Consider the following 23,698-nt stretch of genomic DNA (forward strand, 5'->3'; position numbering starts at 1 on the left):
TTAAGCCAAAAGTTTTTGTGTTTGGAGTTATTATCAAAAAACAATTCAAATAGCAAACACCCAATATGGATGCCACAGTACTGGTTAACAAATTACAAGGTTTATTTAGCGCTTTCGTCTCGCAATATGAAACTTCATCAGAATAAAGCTCACACATGTTCAATAATTTAAAAACCTTCGCCCTTGATCACATCACAATCCATCCAATGAAAGCACACTACTAGTAAAAACTTTTCTTAGAAGACCTATAATCAATGTGAGAAACCATTTTATAACATTTACTACAAAAATGTATAGATTTGTTTTCAGACATATTATCATACACTATTACTGATTATAACCCACACAAAATAACCTCAAAGATTTTAATTTTAAAACGCAGTTAATTGAAATCATCCCATTCAGTCCAGGGACTAACCTTGCATTAGTTTTGATTTGCCAAAACAATTCCCAAAGTTCTAAAAATAAATCAGGGGCATTGCCCATGTGGTTTAAGAATGGTTTTCCATACCAAAAAATAAAAATTTATGCCCAGAGAAATTTATCAAATGCTTTGCCAATGCATGCATTGTTAGGATTTGATCTTCCTATATTTTATATATATATATATATATATATATATATATATACACACACACACACACACACACACACACACACACACAGTGGATATAAAAAATTTGCACACTCCTGTTAGAATGCCTGCTTTTTGTGATATAAAAAAAATTAGACTACAATAAATAATTTCAAAATTTTTCCCACAAACAAATCTGTTAGGAGAAAAAATATAAAAAAATACACAATACGTTGGTTGCATAAGTGTGCACACCCTTAAACTTATACTTTGTTGTGTGTGCACACCCTTAAACTAATACTTTGTTGAAGCACCTTTTGCTTTAATTATAGCATTTAGTCTTCTTGGGTATACACCTGCCATCAATTAAAAAGACTCTGATTAACCCCAAATGAAGTTCAGCTGTCCTAGTAGAATTTTCCTGACATTTACTCAGCTGCCTGCTACAGCAAAAGCCATGGTTCACAGAGAGCTTACAAAGCATCAAAAAGATCTCATTGTTGAAATGTATCAGTCAGGAGAAGGGTACAAAAAAATTTCCACAGCATTGGATATACCATGGAACAGAGTGAAGACAGTCATCAAAAAGTGGAGAAATTATGGTACAACAGTGATGATGCAAAGAACTGGACGTCCCTCCAAAATTGATGAAAAGACAAGATAAAAACTGGTCAGGGAGGCTGCCAAGAGACCTACAGCAACACTGTAGGAGCTGCAGGAATTTCTGGCAAGTACTGGTTGTGTACTACATGTGACAACAATCTCCCATATTCTCCATATGTCCGGACTATGGGGTAGGGTTGCAAGACGGAAGCCTTTTCTTACACAGAAAAACATCCAAGCCGGGCTAAAATTTGCAAAACAATACATCAAGTCTTCCAAAAGCATATGGGAAAATGTGTTAAGGTCTGATAAGACCAAGGTTGAACTTTTTTGGCCATAATTCCAAAAGCTATGTTTGCCGCAAAAACAACACTTTGCATCACCAAAAGAACACCATCCCTATGGTGAAGCATAGTAGTGGCAGTATCATGCTTTGGGGTTGCTTTTCTTCAGCTGAAACTGGGACTTTAGTCAAGGTGGAGGGAATTATGAACAGTTCCAAATACCAGTCATTTTTGGCCCAAAACCGTCAGGCGTCTGCTAGAAAGATGAAGAGGAATTTAACCTTTCACCATGAAAATTACCCCAAGCATACATCCAAATCAACAAATGAATGGCTTCACCAGAAGAAAATTAAAGTATTGGAATGACCCAGCCAGAGCCCACATCTAAATCCAATAACAAAAGCTGTGGGTTGACCTGAAGAGGGCTGTGCACAAGGGGTCTATATTATATGAATGAAAGTTCATGATGTCGAACGCTCTAAAAAAGCGAAAATGCCAGACATCTAACTCCTTATTGTGGGGGAGGGGGGTGCAGCCCCCCACTAAATATATATACTAACTCCGAGATCGCACTACAGTGAGGAAAGGGCAAATATTCCTACCTTCACTGTACTGCGGTCCCACAAGAAGCTCTTCGAAGTCCAGCATTTTCACCCTTCACAGCGTTTGACATTATGAGCTTTTGTTCATATAATACAGACCCTCCACAAGGGATGCACTCGCAATCTGACAAATTTGGAGCGCTTTTGCAAGGAAGCATGGACAAATATTGCCAAGTCAAGATGTGCCATGCTGATAGACTCCTACCCAAGAAGACTGAATGCTGTAATTAAATCAAAAGGTGCTTCAACAAAGTACGAGTTTAAGGATCTGCACACTTATACAACCAGTGTATTGCACGTTTTTTATTTTTGATATTTTTTTCTGATTTGTTTGTTTTTCAATTGAATTGTACAGGTTATAGGTTACATTAAAGTTGGAAAAAGTTTTGAAATGATTTATTGTGGTCTCATTTTTTATATCACAAAAAAATGGCATTTCAACAGGGGTATGTAAACTTTTTATATCCAGTGTGTGTGTGTGTGTGTGTGTGTGTGTGTGTGTGTGTGTAGCTATTTATCTAGGGTTTACTATCAAAATATCGAAGCTAATAAAAATGAACGCTCGATACTTCGAAAATGATGTCATACTTCCTGCATACTAATTAGGTTAAAATGTCGAAACTGTGGATCGACAGTGATGGCAGAGTAGGTGCAAACAAAAGTTAAACACCTACACAGTCATGCACACTTGGATTTGCTGATATGTACTGGATCTCCTAACGTTCAGCAACAAGGAAGTCTACTAATGGACGTTAGACGTTCCGTGTTCGCTGAACCAACATTCAACTTTTTGATAATAAACATATATATATATATGGTTCTAGGTCATAAGATCGACAGCCACTCTCACCGACAACAAAAACATCGACACCACATTATCGACAAACCATAAACACGACACCTCACATGCCCGACAAACAAGTAACCGACGGTCCACAAACACGAAACCTCACACACTGCACACACCACAATAACAACAATCAACTAACAAAACACATCCCCTTATCCAAAAACCACACACAGAACACAGGCACACCAAAATCCTCACAAACCCACACTAAACCTCACACACACAACTACGTCCAACCCTAACCCAAACCCTTACCCTAAGGTCCGTCACTATCGCACACTCAGCTAACCCGCCTAACCCTAACTCACTTAACCCACCCCAACCCAAAAATACCACTACCACACTTACATAACCCGCACCTAACCCTAACTCACTTAACCCGCCCTAACCCAAAAACTGCCACTACCGACACTTACCTAACCCGCGCTCTAACCCTAACTCACTTAACCCGCCCTAACCCAAAAATACCACTACCGACACTTACCCAACCCGCCCTAACCCTAACTCACTTAACCCACCCCTATCCCCACAGACTGTCACTATCCACACTTACCTTAGTCGCACCCTAACGTCCGTCACCACCGCATACTCACACAGCCTTCTTTTCAACTCACTATCCCTGGCATCGGAGTTTTCATCCGTAGCGTCGGTCTTCCGAGTGTCGATCATCTGGCGCCCGCTCATGCGTTGTCGGTTATCTCAGCTGCCGATCTTCTAACCTACACCCATATATATATATATATATATATATATATATATATATATATATATATATATATATATATATATATGTGTGTGTGTGTGTGTGTGTGTGTGTATGTTCATACACTCCTTCCCTAAAATATTTAGATGTTTTCCCAACATAAAAAACTGCAGTTCTGGCAAAGGTCAACATACATCACCCCTTTTGTTTCACAATTACAGTGGAAATTAGGTTGAATAAAACCATCCCCCAAACTTATACAGCATCCTTACAACATGAATTTACAATATTTATAGCTGCCACATTTAAAAGTACCACACTTAGTACTATCTTCTCTCAAAACCAATAGTTCTAAAACATTTCACCATATTCTTCAAACACCTTTTCTAGCAACACACTTTGGTGACTGACCTAACTTTTCTGTCACTTCAAATTGATTAAAACTAGCGCAGTATTTCTCTCTCTGTTTTTTAATCATTGGATAATCAATACAAAAAGTCATAAAGAAAGCATAGGCTATACTATGTGAAGTGCAATGCTGTCACTCTGATTAGCACCAAATAATACAGTATGAAATCCAGTTTCTCTTTTCATTTGAACTTCACTAATATTATTATTAACAAAATTTTCTGGATAAACGCTCCTCAAAAACATCCCCTTAAGTTTGTTGCATTTGTCTATAAAATCAAATTCACATGCTCAGTTCGTTCCAAATGTGTCTCCTGTTCCAATGTTGTTTGCACTCTGCATTTTTTTAATGTAGTTAAATATTTGTTCCTTTTTGTCTATACCTGTAAGACCATTCAAATTCCAAGAAAATGTAGAAAAGTGTCACCCTTATGATAAGAAGTCATTACTTCCACCTATTATATATGACAGCTTTTTTAAATGTCTTGTTTCCAGGTTTTCTGATACATGTACCAACTAAATGTTTGACAGGTTGATCCTTTATACAGTTTTTTCTTAGAATCAACACTGGAACATGTGACACTTTACAAGACTATTTGTTTTAATGAAAATACTCAAGCATACAGTTTTTCTTAGAGTCAACACTGGAACATGTGACACTTTACAAGACTTCCTTACCCCATACTCTATTAATTTAATACAAACCCACAAAACTATGTACCTCTTCAAATAATTAAGTTTAGCCCTCCTAATAGGAGCAACTGATCCAAAGAGACAGGTGCAAGCATAAAACTTAACTTAAAATTGAGGTTATCCACACTAAGGTGTATGTTATTGCCTGTGCTTATACTTACACTAATTGGTGTCTGTTTCTTTTTATTTTATTCCCCTCTCAAATTGCATTTCAGAAAACATTAACTTTTAGCCTTGAAGAAACAGTGCTTTGGCTTTTTTTATTGTCCTATAATCAGCTTATCCCAATGGAAGCGAAATAAAAAATTTGTTGTCCTCAGCTGCAGTGTTCTAAAGACAAGCTGAAGCATTTACAGCTAAAGGAAAACTTTTCTTTACATTCAGCGTTCTCTTATTTATGTGCTTCCACTTAAATCTTTTTATTAGATTAAGCCAAGTGTCTTTATCCAGGCATTCGCTAATGCAAACATATGAAAAAACATATCACCTCTACATATATGTGTACTTCTGCACCCACACCTCCACCTCAACAAAGTACAGTTGTGTACACCTACCATAAATGTAGATGTTCGAGTGTCTTCACTGTTGCAGTCATAACTGTAGGGTGCTCCTGCCGGCAGGCAGCCCGAGGTCGGCCAGAATCCCAAAGTCTGGGTCCGGCGTCGGCTGTACAAGCTAGTACCCTGACGTCAGCACGTTCTGGTACATAGCCCTTAGCCGACGCCATCTTCTCCAGCCTTTCTTGCCCTAGATGTCAGAAGACCCCAATAAATCATAAATGAGTCCCACTAGGAAACACAAATACACCACAAAAAAGAGAAAAAGAGGGGATAGGAGGGAGGGAAACACCGACTGCAACAGTGAAGACACTCGAACATCTACATTTATGGTAGGTGTACACAACTGTACTATGTTCATCGTGTTTCACTGTTGCAGTCATATAACTGTAGGGTGGAATCCCAAAGCAGTGAAAAAAGGGGGGAGGTTTAGACAGAAGAAGGGGCAGCAAGAAGACCCTGCAAAACAGCAGAGGCAAAACCTGCCCTGGTCTTGGAATACAAAGGAAGATTGTAGTGCTTGGAAAAAGTATGCACAGAACTCCAAGTGGCAGCTTCCAAGATATCCTTGGTAGGAACTCCCCTGAGAAAAGCTGTAGAAGTAGCAGCTGCTCTAGTAGAATGACTTCTCACAGTACCTGGAAATTGTTTCCCTTGATGAGTGTAACAAAATCTTATTCCATAAGAAATCCATTTGGAAATAGTTTGTTTGGAAATAGCCTTTCCAAGAGAACTGGAGGCAAAAGAAACAAACAATTGGGTAGATTTTCTGAACTCTTTAGTCTTGTCCAAATAAAATCGTAACTGTCTGTGCACGTCCAAGGAATGCAAAATCCTTTCCCCTTTATTCTGAGGATTAGGAAAGAAGGTAGGAAGGTGAATTGTTTGATTCAAAGCCACTTTCAAATCACCTTAGGCATGAAAGTAGGATTGGTCCTCAAGGATACTCTGTCCTGGTGGAAAATAAGGTAAGGTTCCACAGCCATGAGAGCTTGCAACTCTGAGACTCTTCTGGCAGAAGTCAAAGCTAACAAAAGAACTGTCTTCCAAGATAAAAACTTAATATCTGAAGATGCAGCAGGCTCAAAAGGAGGCAAAGTAAGTTTTTCTAAAACAAAATTAAGATCCCAAGCAGGAACAGGAGGGGTTCTGGGAGGTCTTAAATTCTTAGCCCCTCTCAAGAATTGTCTCACCAAAGGATGAGAAAAAACAGGGGGATCAGTATTGAAATGAGCAGAAATAGCAGAAGCATGAATCTTAATGGAAGAAAAGGAAAGTCCGTTAGACAAAAGATCCGAAAGGTAAAGCAAAATAGAAGAGAGATCAGGCACCAGAGGGTCCAAGCCTCGGTCCTGCATCCAAATGCAAAATCTCTTCCATTTAGAGGCATAGGATTTCCTAGTGCTAGGTCGTCTAGCTTCCAAAAGAACATCCAAAACTTGTTTGGGAAGGCTAGAAGAGATCAAATTCCTTTGAAGAGCCAAGCTGCCAGACAAAGGGTCTTGAGATTGAGATGTAGCAACTGACCCTGATGCTGGGACAGAAGAGAAGGGTTCAGAGGGAGAATCCAAGGAGGCTCCAAGAACAGATGCTTTAAAGTTGGATACCAAAACTGTCGAGGCCAATTTGGAGCAATCAAGATGAGGAACTTGGGCTTGTCCTGTTTTATCTTTAGTAAAATCCGAGGAAGAAGAGGAAGAGGAGGGAAGGCATATCCCAAAAGGTTTCTCCAGCTGAAGGACAGGGCATCCACTTTCCAAGCTGTTTTGTGGAATAACCTGGTGCAAAAGAGAGGCAGCTGATGATTGAGATGGGATGCAAACAGATCTATCTGGGGGCATCCCCAAACTGCAGTAATCCTGTTGAATAAGTTGGTGTCTAGCATCCATTCGTGAGGATCTAAAATGTTCCTGCTCAGGCTGTCCGCTAAGAGATTCTGTTCTTCTGGTATGAATTGGGCCTGGAGATGTAGATTCAGATTTAGAGCTGTGTCCCATAAAGCCATAGCTAGTCTGCAAAGGGGGTACGAATGAGAACCCCCCTGCTTGTTTATGTACCACATGACTGTGGTGTGGTCTGTGCAAATCAAAAGAGGTCCTGGATGCAAAAGGTACTTGAAGGCTAGAAGAGCATTTTGAACTGCCAACATTTCCTTCAGATTGATGTGCCAGTGAAGATGATCCTTTGTCCAGGTTCCCTGCTGGCAATTGCCTAGAAAATGTGCTCCCCAAGCATAATCCGAGGCGTCCGTGGTTATGATTTGAGAAGGTTGAGGAAGACGGAAAGGCTTTCCTTCGTTTAACGCACACCCGGGACCACCAAAGGAACTCCTTCTGGAGGCAGGGGATCAGAGGAATCAGAGTGTCCAGATCGTGGTAATGCTGCGACCATACACTTTTCAGATACCATTGAAGCTTTCTCATATGAAGCCTTGCATTTGGAATCAACAGAATGCAGGAAGCCATGTAGCCCAGTGCCTGCAGGAATTTCCTTGCAGTGAGCTGAGGTAGAGTTGCCAAAGTTTTGAAAATTGAAGCCAGCTGTATTTGTTTTTCTGTAGTGAGGAAGGCCCTTTGTAAGGTTGTATTTAAGAGGGCTCCCAGAAATACCATTTGTTGAGAAGGGATCAAATGTGACTTTTTGTGTTCACTGAAAATCCCAGTAGGAGGAGAAGACGTTGAACAAAATCCAGATGTTGAAGTAAAAGATCCTTGCTGTCTGCCTGAATAAGGCAGTCGTCCAAATAGGGGTAAATCTGAATCCCCCGGAGTCTGCAATAAGCCACTACTGGTGCCAGGCACTTGGTAAAGACTCTGGGCGCAGTAGATAAACCAAAGGGCAGTACAGAGAATTGAAAGTGTCTCGAGCCTGCCTTGAACCTGAGGAATTTCCTGCATTCCTGCCTGATGGGAATGTGCAAATAAGCTTCCTTTAGATCCAATGTCACCATCCAGGCGTCTTGAGAGAGCATTGGAATCAGCTGCTGTAGAGTAAGCATCTTGAATTTTGGAATTTCCAAAAAGGTGTTCAACACAGAAAGGTCCAGAATAGGTCTCCATGAGCTTTGTTTTCTTGGAACCAGAAACAGTCTTGAATAAAAACCTTTTCCCATCTCTGAGAGTGGAACAGGCTCTATGGCTCTCATGGCCAGAAGAGCATCCACTTGATTTAAGGCCTCTGACCATTGATGTTTTGGCAGATCTGGCCAACCGAAAGCCCTTGGCAAGGTATGAAAGTGGAATTTGTAGCCTTTAAAATCACGTCCAATACCCATTTGTCCTGGGTAATATGAGTCCAATTTCTGTAAAAAAGAGAAAGTTTTCCTCCGAGAGGGGCATCCAGGTAAAGAGGTCCTGTAGCCCAACCGAGAGAGTCATTGAGTTTGCTTCCTTTGAGATTGGGATCTGTCTTCTCCCCTTCTGGGTGAAGAAGCAGTCCATTGTCTCGATCTGTAGGAGGCCTGAGCTTGGCCATGACCTCTGGAGCGTCTATATCTTCCCCTTTGAGGCCTGTCAGACGTGGGAAAGGACCAATTTTTGGAGGGCCAATTCCTGGAAAATCTAGGAGGCTGAACTTGCAAGAAATCTTTCACAGTTTGCATAGATTTTCCTTTTCTTCCATCTTTTTAATAACCTCCTCAGCCTTAGACCCAAAAAGAACATCATGCTGAACAGGGGCATCTAATAATTTAGCCTTAACCTGTTCAGGTAAACTTTGCTCATGAAGCCAAGCATGTCTCCTGATAACAGTACCAGAGGCTGCGGCCCTGCAAGAAGCATCCAAAGCATCAAAACCACAATGCAAGCTATGTTTGTTCAGTTGTTCAGTTGCATGCAATACATCCTGTAGTTCCTTATCTTCTGCACATGCAGGAAGGAGGCAAGCTTTTGCTTTAAAACAGACAAAAGAAATTGCTGATACTTAAACATATGAAACTGGCAATTTAAAGCCCTAACAGAAAGGGTAGCAGAAGTATATACCTTTTACCCCACCTGTCTAAGGCACGCAGAATCCTTCTCAGAGGGAATAGGATTCTTAGAAGAAGCAACTTTAGCAGCCTTAGAGCCCTGAGATATAGTTTCAGGATCTGCAGAAGGATTCTTAAACAAGAACAAATGTGATTCAGGAACCCTATAAAACCTATCAGGCTTAGAGGGAGCAGGAGGCATGGAGTCAGGATTCAAATTAGCCTCGGAAAAAGCATCATCCACAATGTCAAGAACAGGAGGGATAGCCAAAGGCCTATGTTGAGGAAGAAGAAGGAATTCTCTAAGCCTCTTCTTGGAAGCAGAATAATCCTGACCTTCCCAATGAAAATGTTCCCTCATCTCATGTAAGGTTTCCCCAAAAGAAAAATCTTCAGGCGGAGAGGCAGAGGGCAAGGAGTCCTCAGCATCCGAATCCTCATAAGGAGGAAAAGAATATTCCTGATCAGAGGAAGAGACAGAAGATATAGAAGCCTGGTCAGAGGAATCCATAGGAACATCCTGTCGAGGCCTTTTCTCGGGGGGGGGGTGAGAACCCCTAATCATAGTAAGCAAATCTTCAGCCATCCTTAACAATTGCTTCTGTGTCCTGGGAGTAGATTCAGAAGTAGCTTGAGCAGGAGCTTTGGACTTAACAGGAGTCTTTGTCTTTGCCTTTGTCTTTGAAATAGTGATGTGAGTAGGCCTGAATACCCCCTCAGAAGCCGGTACCTGCACAGCGGCTCCGGACCCATCTGAGGGAGCGACGTCCGAAGGTCCTGCAGCAGATAAAATAGAAGGCCTAGATGGCTCCCCATGGGAGTCCATATCGGCCATCGGTTCAGAAGTGGCGGACGACAGGGGCTGCAAAAGCGCCTCACTGATGACAGCCGAACCGGATGCTGGCTCCAGCTGCAACAAGTCCTGTTTGGACCTTGGAAACCTGTCCTTGTCTTTGCGCTTCTTTTGAATACCGGTAGAATCTGACGACATTCTATAATTGAAGCGTCTGCCAAAGTAATTCAGAGCCCAGTCGTACCTGCGTTTGATAGTACGAGAATTAAACCTGGCACAGAACCGACAACAAGAAACGTCGTGGTCAGGGCCTAAGCAAGGTAGACAGTAAGAGTGGAAATCTTTATGAGGTATTTGTTTCCCACACGCAATACAATTATTAACTTTTTCTGACATCGGAGGAACAAGAAAAAGATTCCCCAACGGGGTACTTAGCTTTGAGAAGAGAAGTAAGAACTTCGGACCGACAACAACCAAAAACACTGTTCGAAAATCGCCAACCAACGACTTGCGAGCTGCTTTCCACCGCACGGCAAGAAAGACTGGAGAAGATGGCGTCGGCTGAGGGCTATGTACCAGAGCGTGCTGACGTCAGGGTACTAGCTTGTACAGCCGACGCCGGACCCAGACTTTGGGATTCTGGCCGACCTCGGGCTGCCTGCCGGCAGGAGCACCCTACAGTTATGACTGCAACAGTGAAACACGATGAACATCCCAAGATTACAGCAAATTAACTTAAACATGCTTTGTCAAGCCTTTTTTCTCTTTTTGCATTGTAATGTCTACATTTCTTAATACTAAAAAAAAAGAAAGAAAAAATACACCTGTTTACTTTAGTATCTTTATCACATACAAGAATAACTAAAAATGTTTTACTATAAACCATGCCATTTATATATCATGCACATTTTCATGGAAATACCGTTAAGAACAGAAATTGTTTTACTTAGTCACCCCTTTTCCTTCCTCTTCTCCTCCCTTCATTCTGCTTCTAAACATTAATGACATGAAGTGAGGTAAATGCCTTTCAGTTTCTCGCAAGTTGAACAAAGTCAGCAAAGTCCACTCTTTCCACTTTTTCTTATACATACGGCTTTCACAAATATGACTGATGCTTTGCATTCTCACATTTAGTTTTGCTGGTCTTCTTCATCTCTCAACTCCAGACTCCAATTCATTTCCAAGGTGCTCCAATTCTTCTTGTCAAATGTGCTTTTCTCTGTCTCTCAAGCATTCTCCCATGGAATGTTGGAAAAGGTTTCACTAGCAAGGTCTCTCTGTGTGCTTTACTACCAGAAGAATGAGAAGCAAAGACCACTTCTTCATGATGACTCACTTTTTGTTTGACAAACTTTTGCATTTCCTCTTTAGCCTTTTCTTTATCATAAATGACTTTGATCCTTCAAGAAAAAATATTCTGAAAACAGCCGGATACAGCAGCGTGAATCTCACAACCTGCCAGTTGACATTCCTGATTGCTGGAACAAATTTTCTTTTTTGCCTGGTGCACAGTGATTAATCATTTTCCAGAAGCACTCTGCTGTCTCCAACTTTTAATACTTTGCCCTTTTGCCACAGTTTGGTCAGGATCAACTCTTTCTGCTGTTTGGTTTGCATTTTTACTAACACAGGTCTTAGCTGGTTTCTCATGGCGAGATTGGAGCATACACACGCTGTGCCCTTCCATTTAACAGATTCTGCTGTGTAATACCATTCCAGTTTCTTATTTGTACCTTCATAAAAGTAATGCAGTCTGCTCCTTCTAGTTTCTCTGATACAGCTGAAAATTTCAGATTTTCCCTACATGTTCAATCAACTAATTCTACCATTTTTGAAACATCACTTCTTGAGCAGCCTCATACTCAGCCAGCACCTTCTTCATTTCAGCCTCTGATTTTTAGTTTTATCAGGCCATCTGAATCTGTTTAAAGCTTTTTCCGAATTATCCAGCCTTTTGTTATTTGAGTTGATATACTCATTCAGTGTTTTTTAAATCAGTTCAGAACACGTTTGACTTACTTTTTCCTGCAGATTACTGGAAGCCATATTTTGCACCACAGCTGGAGTTTGAACTGCTTTTTTGACTGAACAGCAGTAGAAATGTTCCAAGTTAGTGTTTTCTTTTCTCTTTTTCTAGTTGTTTTTCTTTCAGTCTCTCTCAGGTGCTTCTTCGCTGGCATCCAGTGTACTTACTAGCCAGAAACTGAATTTACTTTTACTAAAAGTGACAAGAGTTTGTGGCCCTAATTTTTAACTTCTTTTATCACATTGGCAAAGTTGAAGTTAAGCTGCTGATCATTATGCAATAATCTCAGAAACCGACATTATTAGTTCTTATATTAAAGAAATGGCATCTACACTTCACTAAAAAAGCTAATTGTGAAAGTTTTTTTTTGTCTTCAATTAACAGTTTTCAGAATTTACCCTTTGGAAAGCAATTAGTGAAATAATTGTGCATGGACAATTTACAGGTAAACAGCTACAGCCTAACAGAGTTAATCTAACTAAAAGTTTGATCCTATGTAATATAACTGTGACAAAATGTATTAGTAGTGTTCAACATCCTTTCATTTGCTCAGCTCTATTTACAAAAAGGAAAGTAAAAACAAGAAACTATTAGACCTCCCAGGAAGCATGTTCCTCCTCTCTGGGTCTTAATTTCATCCTGGAGAAATTGACTCAGGCTCCTTTTGAGTCTGCTGTTTTAGCTTCCTTGCAGCACTGTTCTTGGAAGACAGTTCTTTTGTTAGCTCTTACTTCTGCCAGACAGGTGTCTGAGTTGCAAGCCCTTATGGCTTTTACGCCTTTTTTGATATTTCATAAGGACAGGGTGTCCTTGAGAACTAATCCTTTTTTCATGGCCAGGGTGGTTAATGAGTTGTTACTTCAATAAGTCTATTAATTTGCCTACTTTTTCACCTCTCCACAATCTGAGAGTGAGAGAGTGCTGCAAACCTTACAAGTGCATAGACAGCACAGATTTTATTTGTATAAGCCTAAAGCTAGCAGACAACCTGATCAGTTGTTTCCTTTCATCCTAGCTCTTTAGGACTGGCTGTTTCCAAGCAAACTGTTTCTACTTGGATTTCAAAGGCTATTTCTTTTTGTTACACTTTTCATGGCAAGAGCTTCCTTCTTCTGTAAAGGCTCATCCTACTAGAGCTGTGGCTTCTTCTGGTGCTTTTTCAAGGGCTCAGACACTAATTCTATTCTTGAAGCTGCTACCTGGACGTCTGTACATACTTTCACCAAACATTACAAGTTGGATGGTATCTCCAGAGCTAGAACTAGTTTTGCTAATGTCATTCTTCATGGCTTCTAAGACGACTCTACTGCTGCTTCCTCCTCCCAAGTTTCTTCTTGAGCTTTGGGACTCTCCCATAAGTTATGAATACTGCAGCGGTGAATGTAAGGACATAGTGCAGTTGTGTAAAATCTTATGATAACGGTAGATGTCCTTGCCTTCACCACTGCAGTATTCACACACTCTCTCCATCACCTTACTCTTTTTTTCTTCCTAGATAAGCAGGTTCTCTTTGGTTTTCCTTGGACTGCTGTTCCTACTGGGGCAATCAGTTCTGAGAGTGATATGCCTGAACATCACCTTTACTCCCTAAGCGATTCAGCATACCTTAAAGCAATGGTAGGCTTTGGTAAACTGGCCAGAAGACGGGCTTCACGGCAAGGAATCCCATGAGTTATGAATACTGCAGCGGTGAAGCATAGCTGGCCTTAGGCAAAGGCCAAATAGGCGGCCGCCTAGGGTGCCGCTCTAGCAAGGGAGCTTTTCCAGTAATTTGGATGGTGCAGGTAGAGCAGGATGGGGGCACCAGGTGGTGTGTGTGTGTGTGTGGGGGGGGGGGGGGGGGGCGCTGTAGAGCTCTTTTGCCTAAGGCACTAATTGGCCAAAGGCCAGCCCTGTAGTGATGGCAAGGACATCTACCGTTATGGTAAGATTTTACACAACTGTACTGTCTCTTTGCAACAATACAGCACAGCCTTGGAAAGTAAAACTGTTTCTTCTATACACACACTTCCAGAGGTTAATTACTACCACAGCTGTTACCTTATTGTGGACTGCAGCTTTCTGGTTTACACTGAGGAAAGTTATTTTGATTTAAACATTTCTGACCCAGCACAAGTAGGTTCAGAATTTCTTTACCTAAAGCTGAAAGAAGTGATTTGTCTAAAATGAATATAATAACTGAATATTTTCCAGTGTTATCACAATCCAGGTCATGACCCCGAAACATCAGCAATTAAAAAGGACTATTCTTTCTACATTTAGAGTGCAACTGCTCAGTTCCCTCAGTCATTTGTAGATAATGCTTTCCATGCTTGCTTGGCATATTTTTTATGAATTTTTGCAACAACTACAATTAAGAAGTGCATGACTGCCCATTTCATACCTCATTCAGCTCATGTCTATAAACTTTGTGATGCCTTGCAGCAAATGCATAAGCTACACTACAGGCATATTCGGTTAATACAGATTAAAAACTAGCCATATGACACCTAGTGTTTTCCTAACACAATTTTTCTGCTCAAACATGTTTGTTTTTGATTTGTTCAAGTGCATATTTGTTTATACATTTACTTTTTAAATCACAGACCCTAGCGTCTTGAAGCAAAAAGAAAATAATTATTACATGTTAAAGCCTTGTGACTAGCGGTTTAGTAATATGTATAAAGATAACTTAACAAAACTGATTAATTATAATTGCTGCCATCCACCTTTGCAAGAAACCAACAGCTTGATTGTAGCTACCAAAAGGGTACACTAATTGTGACCTTGGTGTGTCAGATTTATCTGCCTTGTGGTAGACTGCAACATAAAAGCAGGAAGGGGTAGTGGCACTAAAAAGGCATCTTTAGCCCTTGTGTAAATCACTGTGCGTGTGTGTGTGTGTGTGTGTGTGTGTGTGTGTGTGTGTGTGTGTGTGTGTGTGTGTGTGTGTATGCAATAAGCTTAGCCAAGAATATCTGAGAAGTCAAAGGTTACTTACTCTGCGCTTAATCGTATGGTATGAAGCCTACTTGGGTATGGCTCAAATTCTTCACAGTCAAGAGCAGCAGTGTTTGTTTGCTGTACATTCTTAAGGACTGTCACGTCCTGATTATTTTCAACTGATGCTAGTACTGTGGAGTTCATTGGACAAATGTCCTGCACTATATTCACTACAGGCACCTTCCCAGATGGTCTTACATGGCACAGAGAGGGACATTAGGGGAATATCCAAAAATCCCCTGACACTGCCTTGAAAATAACCACAATGCAGCCAGCAATTGTCTGGTATGAAATGAATGCCATTGTCATTGTGATCAGCCGGACAGTCTAAGGAGCAGAAGGAGGCCACAAAATAAGTTTAAACTATTTAAAACTGAGAACCCTCCTTTACAAAGCAATACATATGTTATCTCTAATGTACACACATCATAAACAACCATTTGTTTGCTCAAACATGACTTGTCAGTATTATCAATCACATCACAAATGCAGTGTCAGCAAAACAAAATGTTACATACGTGATTTGTAATTATACACTGCTCAATTACAAGCACAAATGTGCACCACAAAAAGAACGCACAAATACACCTACTCAGGTTAATCTCTACTGCTTACCTTAATCTGCGTCATGACAAGAGAAAGGACAGAGTGAGACCTGGAACTCCTATCATTCATGCCTGTAGCAGCTGTAGCTCTCTGTTTATTACCAAGTTCAAGCCAACTCTAACAAAGAAACACATCTACATGAGTAAGCAGTACCACTAATACAAACTAAGGAAGGTCATGTTAAAAATGTATTACCTGAACATCCAAGAAGGAACTCACAACATTTCTGAAAATAAAAATATATAATTAAAATACATAAAAGAAATAACTTAGAGAATCCACATGAGTTATGACCTTCTAAATATATATGTGCATTATTCAATCATTCTCCAATAAAAAAGAAGTTATGTACCTACCATAACGTTCCATTTGGTTGTCCTTCATCTCGCCTTCCTTCTTGCTGGTTGGGTTCGGAGCCGATCCTCGGTTCCGACTCGGCCACTTACTATATAGCTCGAGAGATCTTTACTGGCTGAAGGCTACCCCTTATCTCAGAATGCCCAGCGCCAGCTACCAAGATCTCGTTTGAGATAGCCCACACTAGACATAATTATAGGAGATAATCCATTAATAAACCTGGATACACAATTAATTGTCATGGTTTGGTTGAGAAGCAACTAATAACAAAACAAATTAGCCAGTGAAACCATTGAGAAACTCCTCTCAATCCTCGAGGAAGGGGGAAGGAGGGAGGGACGCAAGAAGGAAGGCGAGATGAAGGACAACTAACATGGAACGTTATGGCAGGTACATAACTTCTTTATGTTAAGTTGTCCAATCTCACCTTCGTTCTTACTGGATGGGACAGCATCCTTAGCACCTCAATCCTGGGTGGCTCATTGGAACAGACTCTTCAGAACCGTGGAACCGAAGGAAGCTCAGCCCTGGGAGACCACATCTACTTTGTAATGAGAAATGAATGTATGAGGATTTGCCCAGGTAGCTGCTACACAAATTGAATCTAAGGGCAATCTAGATTGAAATGCTACCAAAGTAGCTACTGACCTGGTTGAATGACCTTTGGGTTTTGTTGGAAGATCTTTTTGTCGCAAGTGGTAGGTATGGACTATGGTGTCCGATAACCATTTTGACAATGTTACTTTAGAAACTGGAAGGCCTTGCTTGTTGTTAGGAAATGAAAGGAACAACTGATCTGATTTTCTCATGTCTTTAGTTCTATGGAGATAGAAACGCAGTTATCTATGCACATCCAATTGGTGTAACCTGTATTCTGCCTTGTTGGAATGATTAGGGAAAAAGGAAGTTCAATGGATTGATTCAAATTGTGTTCTGAAAAAAACTTTAGGTAGAAAAGATGGGTTGGTTCTCAGAGAAACTCTGTCTTTGTGAAAAACTAGGTATGGAGGGCGAACACATAGTGCATGAAGTTCTGAAACACGTCTGGCAAAAGTAATAGCAACTAAGAATAGAGTTTTCTGAGAGAGAAATTTCAATGAACATGATACTGCTGGTTCAAAGGGTGGCAGTGTCAAGGAAGCCAGAACCAAATTGAGATCCCAAGGTGGAAGTGGCTCTTTCACTGGAGGTCTAAGTAGAGATGTACCTCTCATGAAAGCCTTACAGAGTTTGTGAGACATTATGCTGGAGCTAGAAACTCCGACGTGAAAGTTTGAAATGGCAGCTAGTGTTACTCTAATGGTAGCAGCCGCTGCACCAGAATGAAACAGTTCTGCTAAGAAATCCAAAATCTTGTGTACAGGAGCTGTAAAAGGATTTAAATTCCTGGATTCTGCCCAGTATGAGAATCTTTTCCATTTGCTAGCATAGACTTTCCTTGTATTTGTCTTATAGGAGGAAACAATAATATCACGCACTGCTAGGGAAATACTGGGGAGCCTGGCTAGGATTGGAAGTAGAGTAACCAAGCTACGAGTATGAGAGATTGGAGGGATTGGTGTAGCCCGCCTGACTGATGAATCAAGAGGTCCGGTACTGGGCCCAGAATCCAAGGCTGGGCTAGAAAATGGGGGTGAAGGAATGGAAACCAGATCTGTCGAGGCCAATAGCGGGCAATGAGGATCATTTTGCAACCCAACGATTTTGCTTTCTGAATGACTTTTGGAATTAGGGGAAAGGAGGGAAATGCATAAAGGAGTCCCTGAGGCCAATCGTGGACTAGAGCGTCCCTGAGTGTCTGACCTGGAGGAGGAACAAGGGAGAAGTAGCTGCTGCATTTGTTGTTGAGGGGAGAGGCAAAGAGATCGCAGCAAGGCTGGCCCCATTTGCAGAAAATAAGATCCACAATTTTCTGTTTCAGAGACCACTCGTGAGGCATGAGGATAGCCATGCTGAGCCTGTCCGCTATTACATTAGCTGTTCCAGGGATATGCATTGCTGTCAGAAAACGTTGGGAGGAAATCGCCCATTGCCACAGTCTGAGGGCCTCTCGGCACAAGGGGTAAGACCTAGTTCCACCCTGTTTGTTGATGTACCAAACCACTGACATATTGTCCGTCTGTATTGCAATAGTCCCGGCAGGGAGAGAGTCTTGAAGAGCTTGCAATGCTAGGAGCACCGCTCTCATCTCCAGGACGTTGATGTGCAAGTGGTACTCATGAGGTTGCCATGTGCCTTGGACCGTCTTCCCTAGATAATGCCCCCCCCCCCCGCACCTTATCAGGGAAGCATCCGTGGTCACTGTGGCGACTGGATGGGGTTCCATGAAAGGTCTGCCCTGAGTAACTAGTGAGGAGACCATCCACCAGAAAAGGTGTCTTTTGCAAGATTCCATAATTAGCATCATGTGAGACATGGGTAATTCCTGGAAGGACCATTGTGTGGAAAGAAGCCACTGAAGGATTCTCATGTGAAAGTGTGCTAAGGGAACTAGAAGAATGGCTGCTGCCATGGACCCTAGAGCTTGAAGAACATATTTGACTTGAATTCTTTTGCTCCTCAGGAGAAGTGACACCTGTTTTCGAATAACGGAAATTCTTTCCTGAGGCAATTTTACAATCATTTTTCCTGTGTTTAACTCTGCTCCTACATATGTAATAGATTGACAGGGCAACAAGGCAGATTTTTCGAAGTTTATTGTGATGCCTAGTTGAGCACAGGATGTGATGGTGTAATCTCGTGCCTCTATAAATTGTTGCCTGGTGGTAGCAGTGAGGAGCCAGTCGTCCAGATAAGGAAACACCTGGAATCCCAGACGTCTCAGGTGAGCCGTGATTACTGCCATGCATCTGGTGAACACTCTGGGGGTTGTGGTGAGGTCAAAGGGCAGAGCTCTGAATTGGTAATGACTGGCCCCTAGCCGGAAGCGTAGAAATCTCCTGGACCGTCTGCCCATTTTTATATGATAGTATGCGTCCTGAAGATCTGTGGAGCACATCCAACTGTCCTGACTCAGAAAGGGGAGAATGGACTGCAGTGTTACCATCTGGAACTTTTCTTTTTGTACAGATTTGTTTAACCTGTTGAGATCCAGAATTGGTCTCCAGCCCCCTGTCTTTTTGGGCACTAAAAAGAATCTTGAGTAAGTTCCGGATCCTACTTGGTCTGCGGGGACTTCCTGGATGGGTCTTTTTTCTAGCAGTCTTGAAACTTCTGTGACTGCCTGATCCCTTAGATTGGGTGGAGCATCTGGGATGGATTTTTTTTTTAAACAAAGTGGGGATTGATGAATGGGAATCTTGTAACCTCTGTATATAATGGCTAGTACCCATTTGTCCTTTGTAATATCTTGCCAGGCGATTGGGTACAATGACAGCCTTCCCCTGACTGCCTCCAGAGTTGAGCAGTCGGGCATCCCTTTAGGATGTTGATAGGCTTTGGAAGAGAACGTATCTCTGTCACCTTGATTTTACGGACCTCCTCTGCCACGAGGGCAGCGTCTGCCATTGTTATTATTTCCCCCTCTGCCCCTGGGGGAAAATTCACCACGTGCATCAGGCAAGGGTCCTTGGGATTTTCTAAACCACATCTTTCCACCCTTTTGACCCTTTGGGTATGGTCTGGTAGGAGTGGAAAAATGGACTCCAACATCAGAGAGCATCTTGTCTTCCTGCTGGCACCTGGTAAGCATGTCTTTCACCTGAGGCCGAAAGAGGGAGTAGCCAAAGGGGGTATTGGTAAAGGACGCTCTGAAAGGTTCCTCAAATGGACACAGCCGTAGCCAAGAATGTATCCTAAGAGCCACTCCTGTTCCTGCAGCTCTACTCGCACCATCGGCTGCGTATGAAATAAGCCTCATGGAGGAGTTGACTACTGAATTAAGAGTCGCCAGCTAAGTAGCTACCTTGGCTGAAGCTCCCTCAGCTGCTGGATCTAGCAGGGTATCTCCAAGCTCTTTTAGGAGATCCCTCTGAAACCTATTAAAATGGGAAAGATAATTCAGGGACCTAAGGGAGAAGGTCGCTGATGAAAACATTCGCTTCCTGTATCTGTCCATCGTACGAGAGTCTTTATTTGGTGGATGGGCAGATGAGGAGGTTTCAGCTAACTCTCTTTGTAGCTGCTGCTACCACCATGGCATCAACTGGGACACCTTTAGTCAAGAATTGTTTGTCTTGGGGAGCTGTGATGAATTTATTGGGTCTCCTTGGGACAGGTTCCATGGCATCTGGAGCTGACCAACCTTTCGAGAGACTACGGACATGAGTGGATCAAAAGACAGAGACACGCAGGAGGTGGAAGGTTGGGAACCAAATGTGGCCAGGTATTCAGACTCGTCCTCGGAGGGGGCAAGGGAAGTCCAGCTACACCTCTGCCTGAGAATCTCAAGGATGTTCGAAAAGGAAACATCTTCAGAGTGGGACCTTGGGGACCCCTCCGATTCATCCAGGTCTGTATCTGAGGTGAGAGACTCAGGGAAGTATAGGTGCTTCCTCTTACTCTTTTTCTTACGGGGAGCCTGCTCAGAATGCTCTGGGAAGGCTTTGGAAAAAGAAGGTTCACCCAATTGGGTGTCCTGGGGCATAGGTTCCCTACGCTTTGGGGCTGGAGGAGGAGCAGAGGTTGCAACAGGCACCGAGGGGGATGGAGCCGTTGGAACTGATCGTGGAGCCGTCTGTGGGGACAGCAATCTCTGCATGACCTCAAAGGCGTCACAGTCTTGAAACAAGTAGGGCTCCAGCTCTGAAGAGACAGGAATACCACCCTGCACTGAAGGCGATGGCTCCGAGGCCGATGTGGGAGCAGAGCTCAACTGAGCCGATGCTCCAAGAGGGAGAATGGAGTCGGACAAGGTCCAATGCCACTTCCCCCCTTGGAGCCGACGAGAGAGCTTTGGCGCCCAGATACCTCGATGGGTGGAAGAATCAAGGTAGTCGGAGCCGATGAGGATGTCATCGGAGCTGAAAGAACCACTATCAAAGCATCCTTGGACTCCGGCTCCAAACTAAGCATAGTCGGAGGAGGAATCAAAATCGAAGCAGATGGAGCCAAAGCCTGTTAATGTGGGCTTGAAAGCATTTTAGCAAGCAACCTACTGACTACTCTCTCCACATCCTGATCCGATAACCTCAAGGATCGAGAGGAGTGGGAAGATGAGCAATGACTGGACTTGCTTTGAAGTAATGGTGATTGTGGCACCGAGCGAATCGGCACCAGAGATGGAGACCTAGCTCTTTTGTAGCTCCTAAGTAAACTTGGAGCCGACGGAGGGGTAGTCTTGTCGGTGCCAGCCGGCACCGACACACTTGGTTTGTCAAGCTCACAGGTTGGTTGCGAACATGGAACCAATGGCTTAACTGGTTTCAAAGGTTTCAATGGCTGAGATGCTTTAGCCGGAGAATCCTGTTTTAATAATCCATGGAAGATAAGCTTGTTTTTCTGCTCCTGCAGGACCTTTGGACTAAAGGCATGACAAATAGCACGAGTCCTGCAGGTGCAGACCCCCCAGGCAGTAAACACAACTAGTGTGCCCATTTGTCAGAGACATCTTCTGACAGCATGAGTCACACTTTTTAAAACCAGAGGTTTTAACTTCCTCACCTCAACAATAAATAGGATGTGCTGTAGGGATAGATTCCTGTCCCAGAGACTTCCCATGCTCTGGAACAAGATTCCAATCTACATTAGGCAGAACTCCTTGCTAACCCTCTTCAAGAGAAACCTTGACGACTGGATGGGAAACAGAAAGTTTACTCCAGGGATCACTTCAATGGCTCTGCTGGACAGAGGCACAGGGAACTAATCTAAGGGGGGCGGCGAAAGCTAATACATTCCGGCTAGACTTATAAATGCCTTCGGGCAGACAGCCTAGTACCTACCTATGAACCTATTTTAATTAAAGTCAAACTATAATAGAAAAACTAAAAATTAATAAAGACCTTAAAGGAGAGCCTCTAACTTAAACGGCTGTCCTTAAAGAGGGGGGAGGGGAAGGAACTCTCTAAGTTAAATGAGTTCAGGGAATAACAGAAGCCCTAGCGACTAGCAAAAAGTAAAGCATAAGAATGAAATAAGGGGGTTTAAAGTAAAAGAAACTTACAAACTACTACTAAAGAAGTATTATATCAAATTTTAAGCACAATATTTGAATTTAAAAGAGACAAAAAATTATACTAAGCTTGAGCCAGTATTGATTGCAACCTCGCAACTAAAGCGGCAAACGAGATCTGGGTAGCTGGCGCTGGGCATTCTGGGATAAGGGGTAGCCTCGAGCCAGTAAAGAGCTCTCGAGCTATAGTAAGTGGCCAAGGCAGAGCCGAGGATCGGCTCCGAACCCATCCAGAAAGAACCAAGGCGAGATTGGACCACTTAACATCTTGTTTTATCCAATGCACAACTACAGAGAAGGTATAGGTTATCCCAGCTCTCACTGGGTTGCAAGTCAAAAAATCCTAGATAGGACTCCCAACTGTCACAAAATGTACAAGCACACTGGAAATTTGGAGGATTCCAATTCAGCTATGGCATGACTTTGGAATATAACAGGAAAATGAACAGAAAAGCATGCAAATAAAGACAGGATAATGCAGATTCTACCAAAGAATACATCACAATTTAGAACAAAACAGGGCAGCCCAGAGCTGAGAGACAGCAACACTAATTGCTGTTCTGCTGTACCATTGACTTAATTTACGCCACAATTTAGAGATTTAGGAACAAAGTCTACAGTATATTATACATATATATCCATTTAGCAAAAGATGATTCACAATGACAACAGACCATCCTAAAATTATTACAAAGAGCTCTAAAGCTATTCTGTCAAGAAATTAACAACAAAGGAGGTTAAGAAAAGTATCAGAGCAAGGTATGAAAGAAAACATAAGGGTTGTGCTGAATCTGTAAACACTTAGCTGAACAAACCAATTGTTGTGGTAAAACATTAAGTGAACCATAAACCTTCATCCTGCCTTACAACTTTCCACCACAGATGAACACACACACACACACATTTATATATATATATATATATATATATATATATATATATATATATATATATATATATATATATATATATAAATTTATACACATACATATAATGATTATATCAAGACTGATAGACAACAAAAATGAATGATCCATTTTTTTGTCATTCGTTTGTGTATCACTAAACACTGGCAACTTCTCTCACACACTCAGTAAACACCAGGTGCAAAACCCAGATCAAACATTACCTGAACAGCAGTATTATTAGAGAAAAGGGGTTTAGTATATGCGTGTGCATATCTATCTTAATATATATATATATATATATATATATATATATATATATTCACTTCATAACAAAGAAAGCTAAAAACACTGAAACTCAAAACACTGAAACCAAAACAGAGAAAACACATATCATACATATACTGAGTTTAAACAACATAAATCACAGCACTTTCCCCAAGTGAAGCCAGGGAAGCTAATATCATTTCAGCTCAACTTATGTCACAATTAATAGTGGAACATCCGGTCTCCCAATATTTTTATTTAGTCCCCAAAATCCATAAATGTTTAAGGAGCCCGCCCGGACGCCCTATAGTGGCAGGCAGAGAATCGTTGATTGAACCTTTGTCAGAATATTTAGAATTAAAATTAAAACCACTTTTGCCTTTAGTTAGGGCTAGGGTAAGGGACACTAAAC

The 23,698-nt window shown here is 41.8% G+C and overlaps 1 protein-coding gene across 1 annotated transcript in view; it reads right to left on the reverse strand.

Moving 5' to 3' along the window:
* The window catches only part of KIF14 (kinesin family member 14), a 2,369,812-nt gene that overhangs the window by 1,633,952 nt on the left and 712,162 nt on the right, over positions 1-23,698 (reverse strand). Inside the window, exons 7-8 of the mRNA XM_044086046.1 lie at positions 15,844-15,874; positions 15,658-15,765 (exon numbers count right to left, since the gene is read on the reverse strand). Coding sequence (XP_043941981.1) covers positions 15,658-15,765; positions 15,844-15,874 — 139 coding nt within the window. The remainder of the gene's footprint in view (positions 1-15,657; positions 15,766-15,843; positions 15,875-23,698) is intronic.

The sequence above is a fragment of the Protopterus annectens genome, chromosome 10.part0 (assembly GCF_019279795.1).
Source record: "Protopterus annectens isolate FY-2018-M chromosome 10.part0, PAN1.0, whole genome shotgun sequence".
Classification (NCBI taxonomy): Eukaryota; Metazoa; Chordata; order Ceratodontiformes; family Protopteridae; genus Protopterus; species Protopterus annectens.